Source organism: Passer domesticus, chromosome 3 (genome assembly GCF_036417665.1).
Source record: "Passer domesticus isolate bPasDom1 chromosome 3, bPasDom1.hap1, whole genome shotgun sequence".
NCBI lineage: Eukaryota > Metazoa > Chordata > Aves > Passeriformes > Passeridae > Passer > Passer domesticus.
Genome location: NC_087476.1, coordinates 60,859,024 through 60,868,886, shown reverse-complemented (window position 1 = coordinate 60,868,886; position 9,863 = coordinate 60,859,024). Strand labels below are relative to the sequence as shown.

Genomic DNA, 9,863 nt, shown 5'->3' with positions numbered 1-9,863 from the left:
ACCAGAACCACATTCTAGAATGCCTAGAAGTATGTCAAAGCAATGCAACATCACACATTATTGTGGAGACTAACACCACTTCTCAGGTGCATGGGGATCAGCAGAAGATAATGTAAATATCCACCTCAATTTATCAACCCAGTGGCCAGGATTTAAAATGACCAGAGGTTGCAAATAGCAAAACTGGTTCCCAATTCCTCAGTTTAATAAACTACCAGGTTTGAATCGTCTCCTCTAAAATCAATGGCACTGAATTCTAAATTCACTCAATCTATAAAAAAAAATTGCTTTAATTTACAAAATTGCAACATGCAATCCTGAGAATCATATTAAGGTACATTGAGGTCAAAGGGGCTGCCTTCAAAGATAGGACTGCTCCTCATGTAGGCACATCAAAACTCATTTTGTTGTAATTAGTTCAGGTATTGATAACTGTAGTTGATAACCAACAAAAGGCTCATTTTAGCATCCAGTTGGCTGCACATTTTACAGCCAGCTAGCACTGAATTACATTTTCTAAGGCCACACTACTAACAGCATCCAAGCCAGCCATTTTACAACCATGTTTTTACCTTTCCATATACTACGGTCACACTTTCAACTGCTAAGAAGACATGTTCAGAATTGACACCCAGTGCTAGCACGAGAGATGTTGAAAGTGATGGTGACAAGCATCTAGCTCTAAAGATGTCTGTTGACTTCGGGTGCCAAACTGATAATCAGTTTTAAACTCAGAACTTGCTGTAGGAAGCAAAAGCTCACAGACACATAGTCCTGCAAAGGTACAAGCTGGGCATCTTCAAACTGAGGAGCTCAACACTGGCTGGAACTAGAAGATATTAGCTAAATTTGCTGCCTTTCACATCAACAGGAGAAACGGTATCTCATTTGCTTAAAACTGTTTTTTTTTTTACTGAAGGCTTATTGTGCTGCACTATTGTACATACAGGGACATTTATCTATCACTATAAATATGTGTGCTGTTCTAAGAATCACAGTGTGATAAAACATCTTTTGGAGCCACCTGGTCCTTCAAGGTCTCCTTTGGGTTCTAGTCTCCTGCAGCAGAACCAGCCCTTGGGGTTTCAGTAAATGCCAGCTTTCTTCCATGGATATATTAGGTCTTCAACATACAGTCCCCACCAGTCAATGGTTATGCTGAGACCAAGACAAGACAAATATAAAAAGGAAAACACTGTTTCGTAGTTCCTTCACACTCTCCTCCTGAAAATGAAGTGAATTATTACACAGGGTACTACAGATTTATTTAACATTGCCTGCTGTGAACTTTTACTCAGAGCAAGCTTGAACACCCTGGGTAGCCTGAAACAATGAAGAGATTCAATGAAGAGATCTTAAAAACACCTTTCTTTTCTCTAGCCTGACATGGCAGTTATCATTTGGGAAGCCCTGGCGTGCATGCACAAGACAGCCTAGCACATGGTAAGATTTCAGGTTACAGGGAAGGTATTATGTACCCGTGTGCATTAATCTAAGCTTGACATAAAGCAAACCTCAAGATGAGGTCAAAGGCTAATTCAAATGGTGTAAACCTAGTATCTTCCACAGCCACCACCTTCATTTATACGATTTTAATAGATTCTAATGAAAAGGGTGGTGGTCTGCTCTGAGGATGATACCTAGGTATAACTGGCTGACACTCAGATCCTGATCATCCTGCCCTGGTTAATGAACATTGATTCTGTGCCCCAGTGGAAGTAATTTTTTTTCTGATGAGTGCCATTTAAATTTACTTTATGCTGCTGCTTGGTGTGGCTTGGCAAGGCAGAGGCAAACCAGCGTTCTGTGTCTAAATGAGACTCCTGAGCTGGGAAAGGACAGATCCTGTGGATTAACAGCTGAAGATAAATTTCTGTCCCCTATTGCTACTTGCCTACTGAGTCAAGGAGTTGACCTGACCTTGAAGTGGATCACAACCAACTTGAACAAAAATACTGCTGTGTAACCATGACTATGGCACAACCATTTGATTTTATTCTTAATTCTACACAGAGGAGGGTGTTTTATAGTAATAAGAATCCAACACTTTCTGAGCTCCACAGCTGAATCTTATAAACTCAACACATTCAAAGAAAAAGGCTGGGCACCATTCATGCATGTTGGCATACAGGAGTGGATGTCTTCCCAGTTAGGTAAAGTAGTGTGGTGGGAGTGCTCTTCCATTTCACTAAGTTTGGTTTTTTGAACTGGATAACCAGTAGACTTGTGTTCCAATTTTTTTTTTTCTTTCTGCCTTTTCTGTACACATATATGAACAATGTTATTAAGGGAAAAACCAAACTATCAGCTACAGAAAACTGGCAATTAAAACTTGTTAACTGCTACGACAGCAGAAATAATTTGGGTATTTAAGACTTCCTACAGAGGCAACAACTGGAATAACAGGATGGCAGGGAAGTCTGTAAGAGTTAAATCTCAGGTGAAGATGGAATTGTTTGTGAGGGAGCAACAAACTGGGAGCCAACATAGATACTTTCTCCCAGTTCTGTAACCTGTGATATGGTTACAGAAATCAGCGTGGAGGACTCTGGTGAGAAAACAGTAGTTGCACTTCAGGCAAATGTTTTGCAAGGGATACTTTGTGCTTCTAAAAATTCTTCTAGAGACTAATTTTTCAAATATATGCACAATCAACAACAGTGTACTAAAACCTCCTTGCAAATCCCATTAAGAAACCCTGTAATCACTCCTGCAGTACATCATCTCTCAGAAAAGGATCACACTTTGGGGGTTGCAGTTCTCTGCCTAGGCAGTAGTGACAATACCACCAAGTCCAAAAAATATGGCTGCATGCACCACTGCAGACAAGAAGACCAAAAATGAAGAGAGAAAAATGGTGCCTGGGTCAGGGAAGGAGACAGCTCATTCCTTCTCAGTGATGAGGTTCTTCACGTCCCTTTTAGGCACAAGGAAATGGAGCTGTGCCAAAAGCCATGCAGGTGTGTTGAGTGAGTGACACGCAAATTTTCATTGTACTGTCACAGTAAGCATTAGCAAAAAGAAACAAAAAAACTAAAATCCTCTCTACAATGCAAGTATTTCTGTATCTTTAATGTGATTTTTATACTCTTTCAGCAGCCAGATGGGATGTTCACAAACATTTTCAAAAAATGCCAAGGTCTCACAGCAAGTCCAGTTTACACTGCTGGCTACCTGTACTGGTCAGGCTGGGGTGCTGAGGGAGCCTGAGTGCTGCTACAGTTCGGGTCTGTGAAGAAAACACGGTGTGTCTGCCAGCCCCAGACTGGATAAGCAGGTGACCTCATGTGTGGTGGCCTGAAGCAGAACCTGTCTGGATTTGATCTGTACCACAAATCCGAGTCATTGTCAAATACATCCCTTCCATATGTGAGTCTCGAGGACTTGCAGGAATAGCCAAAAGCCATTATACTTTCTCCCCTACAACTGACTTGAGTTCAAAGAGGAAAACAGTGTATTTGCAACCCCCTGCCATTGAGAGTGGTGTGACATGTTCCTCCCAATATGGTGTTTATAAATAACCCTTCTGCCCGTATTTGTGATAGAGATTTGTGACTGCTCAGCTCTTCCATAGGTGCCAGATCACTGGAATGGGCAGTATGTGATAGGAGTGCTCCAAAATGGTGCAGTTTTGTCCAGTCAAAGCTAGAAAGAAAAAGCAGTTCTACAAAATTTACTTGGGAGGAAAACGTGAGATAGAAGTGGTAATCATTTAACCCAGTTTTTGATCAAATATCACACACTATGCCCAACGTGTAAGTTGAATCACAACCAAATGCTTTCCACTTAACACAAAGTCTTTTTTGCTGTCAAGACCAACAAACGTGAGCTTTTCCTTTCATTCTATGATTATAGAGAAATCCTGTTCCTGCAGCTGCAGTGATGGCCTATTTATTCCTTCGTGTCTGACCTATCAGCTTATAGCCTAAACCAGACAGACAGAAGCAGACTTCCATAAATCCTACTAGACAGGTCTGTTAAAACAGCCAACAGAAGAAAGGGACTGCTGGTTCACAGATATCTGCTGGAGTATGGTCTGTTTTAAGGGACCCTCTTTCTATTTTACTGAGCAAGAACATGAAGTACACTAAATTAACTGTTATTGTTTTAAAAGTTTGCTGCTGCTTATTATTAGTAGCCACCTGCCTTTCAAACTCTCAGCACAAGAAAGTAATAAATACAGGGACACACTGGCTTCCTATTTCTTGTTTAACACTGCATCTTGGAGCAAGAGCAACTCCAGTGTCCACAAACACTGGTCTTGAATGATAAATATCTGGAAGAATGTATGTGCATCTGTGTATGAATATGAACACATTCACCACAGGAGTACAACTAGATTTGTGTAAATCTCAAACATTATGGACCGTCTTGCAACAGAAACAGGTAATAAATATGCCAGGAGTTATTTGAATCCAGGGAAATGTGGATGTTACTTAATCTGAAAAATTTCACCAAAAAAAGCCCCACCATTTAATTGCAAATATTCAGTCATTTTAAGAATGACATGGACAGCAAATTGCCTTTTACCAAAACCCATATACGAATGGCAACATGTAGCTCTGCTGCCCAAAGGGGAGACAAGAAGACAGAGGAGGGCTCCAACCTCCGCAGTTCTGTCTGCAGGTTCTGTATTATGGATGCACAGGTGGCAGGTATCAAATCCAGATAGCTACAGATTGTTTTATGTTTCCCCTCCAGCTGCCCCCCTCAGCCTGCCCTCCTCTCCCTTTCTGCAGGCCTGCTTGGGACAAGAACATCCCACAGAAGAGAACTGCCATCAGCACTGCAGCTCAAAACATGGGCAGTAGATGCAAGAGTTGATGGGCAGCTTCACAGGCTTCCTTACTCTCTGGCAGGGGTAAGCTGCTGAGGACATGTTGGCCCTCCCTTTACCAGAGATAAAAAAGTATAAAAACTCAAAAAAGTTTAAAGTTGCAGAGGCCCTGTCAAATGACACTGCAATCCTGTGGGTTTTCCTAAAGCTGTAATTCCAAGAACCACACTTGAAGTGGCCATTGTCACTATTGTCACAAGTGCTTTTTGAGAGGATAATTCAAACAGGCAACAGCATGCTTTCTCCTTAAGAAAAGGATTTGACTAAGAAAAAGTACTCTTTGGACACACCATCTCCTCCCGGAGATAAGAGCATAGCTAGAACATGTATAAATGCACATTCACACACCTCTACAGTGCTGTTACTTCAGAAATGCCAAGAAAAACATTCCTACTTATTTAAACTGCTTTCACCTGAATGCATACCTGCTCTGAGCAGAGTTGGCAGCAGCCTGCATCACTGCAGCAGCCGCCTCCTGTGCCTTACGGTTCACAGTTGGCATGGGTGGGCCCATCCCAGGGCCTCCCTGTTGAGACATGCCAGGAGAATTGGGGGTCATACTGCTCATGTTTCCAGGAAATGGTCTGCTCTGCATCCCAGCTGATGGCATCCGTCCCAGGGGCATGGAACCACAAGGCTGGCTTGGCCCCTGTCCATGCATCTGACTGTTGGCATTTATACCCATGCCGGGTCCTGGGCCGCTGTAACTTGTGTTGGGGACACCGCTGTACGTCGGTGGTCTGGAGTAGTTTCCTGAAGAAAATGATAAAAAGCACAGAGAAAAACATTAAAACTTTTGAGCAAATGTTTCTGTTTAGGAAGTCGGCAGCTGCAGAACTTACACATGTGAACTAAAGTGACCCATGCTGGCCTCAAAGTCAGGACAACGCTTTTACATGAGGACAGAGAAGCAGTGGAACAAACTGCCCAAGGAAGTTATACAGAGCCCCTGCATGGAGGTTTTCAAAACCCAGTTGGATAAAGCCAAGAGTAACCTGGTCTGATCCTTTATCTGACCCTGATTTGAATACAAGGTCAGCCAAGAACAGCTCTTGAGCACCCCTCCAACCTAATGATGCTATGAACCTGATTTTCATGTACCCTCAAACATTTTCTGTCCAATATAAGTTACAAGGCAACAGGAAATAAAGAAAAGTACAGCCTCCAGAGGGGTAACAGCACAGCACAATGTACACAACTGCTTTACGCAGTAGAGAAAGATGTGGCATGTAAGAAGCCCATAAGTTCAAGGAAGAATCTTATTTTTGTAATTTCATGTTCTCATTCCTTTGTCTTTCTGCAGTTTCAGCAACAGGCTTCTTGTTCCTAACCGTTCTGCCCATTTAAGACAGAGATGATTTGGTGTGGACTGGTGAGCATAACTGCTGGGGTCCAAGAAAGATTCCTGCTCTCTCCTGCCCCATCCTGCTTTTCTAGTAAGTTCAGTTTGGCTGTGTCAGCATAAAGGGTGGTAGCTTACAGTGCAGCTCCTCTGAGAAAACTTGTCTTACAAAAGTAAGCAGCAACACTCATATAAGCAGGTGCCTATGAAGGACAGCATGAAAACCCGGCTGAACCCAATCTGTGTTGTCACTAGAGTAAAGTGCTCTGCTTGCAGCGGCTTAACTCATTTGAGTGCTGGTTTTCCTGTCATGTTGAAATCTCAAGAAAAATCGAGTGTACAGCATGCAATGTTATAGAAACAAACCCAGGCAGCATGAGAAAGAGGGAAAAAAAAGAGAAAGCTAAAGATATGATAGAAACTATTTTAGGAAACGTATCACATTGCACTACTGCAGTCATCAGTTTTGACTTGTCTTCATTTCCATCTCATCCAGATTAGTGGAAACATGACCCATTCCCTCCCTGTGGGATGCCACAAAGCAGAGTTTCCTCACTACTCTCAGATATTCCCACGCTTATTTCAAGGCAGAAGCCCTTGGACTCTTCCTGTGATTGCGTAGATCAGCCATGCCTCTCAGGCCTCAGCTACCAGGCAGAGGAGTTGGTGGCATCCAAGTCCTGTTTGTATTTAAAATAAACATATTCATCCATCATTGAATGCACACATAATTAATTCGTATGCTCCTGCTGCTGTGCTCTTGCTAATCTTCTCCTCTCCAATCTGTAACTGACTCACTCCACTACAAGATCTCCTCGACGAGAACATAGGAGACCTACGCTTCCCAAGGAAATGAAGCAACCATCCTCTTCTGCTTTAAAATCCAAGTTTCTGCCTGAGGGTCCTCACAGAAGGATCCCCAGTATGTGGTTCAGCAGATACAAAAGGCTGCGGATTCAGCTTTATGCTGTCTTAAGTCTGCCCTGTCACTTCTCCTCCTCTTCTAGGCTTGGCTGCTGGCAGCTGACTATTCTCCGTTCAGTGAGCCATCGCCCCCAGCCACAGTTTTAGTTGCTGAGACCGGCTCAAGCCATGCATCTGATCCAGCATAAGTGACAACAGACTGAAGGGTTGACTAGTTTCACACTGCTCTGCTATGTGTTACAGGCAACAGCGCAAAACTTGGATGTTGCTCTGGGTTTCCAGTTGCTTTGTGCAAAAAAAAATGTAATACATCAGGATGGTGTGTATGTGCACTCAAAGATTATGCACAGCAGTTAGCACATCTTATGTACATGCTATTAGTAACACTACTTCCCAAAGTGAAGCAAACTCTCTCCCTAGGCTAGCAGACCTGATATCCATGATCACTGGGAGCTACTGTCAGTCCAATTTACATAAAGCCAATTTGTTTTGTCATTTAGGGTTTACAAAGTACATTTAGCAGCATGCATGGAGGAGCAAACACCAATGCTAAAACACTAGTGCTGTTTTGATGCTATTTTGAATTGGGACAAAAAAAATGTAATCTTATCTGCTTTGGCTTTTTCAGCATACACATAACACAGAGAAAACAGTGGAATCTTCTCCATAAAAATATGTGGCTCAGTTAAAATAGCTCCTAATCATTCATCTACAGGGATACAAGATGCACAGGGAAGTCGTATCTTTTTAGTAAGGAAAACAAGTTTCAATGTTTTTTTCCATCTTTTTCTTTCCCTAAGCATTTCCTCAATACCTCAAGTACTAGCTATTCTTATACCTTTCCCAGACCATAGGAAAAAAAAAGGCAAAATAAAAGCCAAACAAAATACAAGAGGAATTGCCAGGAATGAGGAGTGCAATCTTATTTCCATGTTTCTCTAATAGATTAGTAATTTGTTGGCAGTGGCTTTGACAGAAAACAGATGGATGCAGCATTAAACACAATGAATGCAGCAGATGCTAGGCCAGCCCACATCAGCTGGACGTGTCAGGCAGCCAAGTTCAAGAGCCCACACTTTTCAAGTGGGTACAAGCCTGGCAACAGCGGCTGCACAGTACTACTGAACAACTCCTCCCCTCCATATCTGAGGGATTTTTGATTCCAACTCCCCCTTGGCAGAGTAGAATTGTACCAAGAGAGACAACATCTCTAATGCATGAGAAAAAACAATGCTATAACAGGAATCAAGAGGAAAATAAAAGTGTAATGAAGATAAAGTATAAAAAAACTGACTAACAACCTGCCAAAGACAGATGTTCATACTTACTGCTGAAACTCTGGTCCACTTTGTTCAGGTTTGCTGAACAAAGTGCTCTGAGATCTTGCCATTTCTAGGCAAATTAGAAAGAGGGAGATTTGAGAACTACCTGTTAGCTTTGCTCTCTGCTTTAGACATAGATCAGATTCACTGTATTAAAAAGAGCATCTTAGAATAGCTCTAGAATATTTTACAAGTGCACTTAACCATCAAGCTATTCTTCTACAGACAATTTAAATGTGTTGTTCTGAATTCCTCTGAAATACTTAACCTAGGAGACTTCAGTAAGATACAGCTGATATTTAAGTCTTAGCTCCACAGACTCTTGCATACAGGGGTCTGGATTCAGAGGTCCAGACCCTCAAGATACACAGGGCATCTCATCCTTAAGTGCTACCATTTTAATTAAAATCTAGCATTAAAATCAGAGGGAACTAGACAGCAAAGTGCTTTTGTGAAATGAGTCCAACATTGAAAGCACAAATACTCAATTCATAGTACTTTATCACAAGCAAAAGGGGGTTTAACTTACAGTGAAGCTCTGGGGTTGCGGTTCAAACACATTCCGTACCGATTTCTCTCTTTGTTATACCCCAATAGAACAGCTTTACTGCTGAATTGAGTAGGAAAGGTTAGGAAGACAGGATGCATTTCTGAGACATTTTACTGATTCACAGGAAGCTTTTCTCTGCCCCAATCTTAAAAGATCCAACTGACTACGGCATCTGACTGCTCTCCAGAGTGCATTTAAGGGACATTTTGCTGTGGCAGCAGTCTGATGCTCAGGTCATAGACCAGAGCTTCATTAGCCCCTGAGCTAGATGTTGCCCAAATACAAACCAAAGAGATTTTTTCAGTAACAACTTCCATCCTCTCTCTGCCTTTTTTTTTTTGTTTTGGTAAATTTAATTCTTGGGGACAGGAAAACGCTGGGATTTAATAAAAAATTAAAATTAATCTTCTGTACTATATGCTTCTGTGTTGTATCCCAGACACACAGAAGTGTGGAGCCAAAGCCATTTATTGTTTTTTGTAGGAAATGGTTTCACAGAATTGGACTAGGACCCAGTACAGAACTGCTTCCTGGGAAAATATATTCTGCTCTTATTATAGTTCTAAGTGTCATGTAAACACATGAAAATCAAATAAATCAACCATAGGCATGAAATGGATCATTCTGCTCTCATGAACTGGAGGCTAATACTTCCAGTCCAAACTTAATGGTCTTGTCTTTACTATAGTGAGCAATTTCACTGCATAGAGGACACTAGCCTTGAGCAATTGTTTTCAGGACAGCACATAGTGAAATCCAGTAGTCAAAGCTGGATCAAAAGCTTAGTGTCCAGAATGCTTTGATGAATATATGAAAATACAAGTAGTCCTGACAAACCCAGCCTAAGCTTAACAATATTCTGGAAAAAGGCCTATGTGAACAAAACAC

At 41.8% G+C, this 9,863-nt stretch overlaps 1 protein-coding gene and 1 long non-coding RNA gene across 5 annotated transcripts in view; one reads left to right on the top strand and one right to left on the bottom strand.

Moving 5' to 3' along the window:
• Positions 1–9,863, bottom strand: part of ARID1B (AT-rich interaction domain 1B) — a 323,681-nt gene that overhangs the window by 54,004 nt on the left and 259,814 nt on the right. For all 4 annotated transcript variants that reach the window (XM_064413401.1, XM_064413402.1, XM_064413404.1 and 1 more), the window contains one exon: positions 5,263–5,590. In XM_064413401.1, coding sequence (XP_064269471.1) covers positions 5,263–5,590 — 328 coding nt within the window. The remainder of the gene's footprint in view (positions 1–5,262; positions 5,591–9,863) is intronic.
• On the top strand, positions 50–6,312 carry LOC135296718 (uncharacterized). Its single transcript, XR_010358742.1, has 4 exons — positions 50–112; positions 1,381–1,443; positions 4,740–4,861; positions 6,141–6,312. It is a non-coding gene; the product is annotated as an uncharacterized LOC135296718 (long non-coding RNA).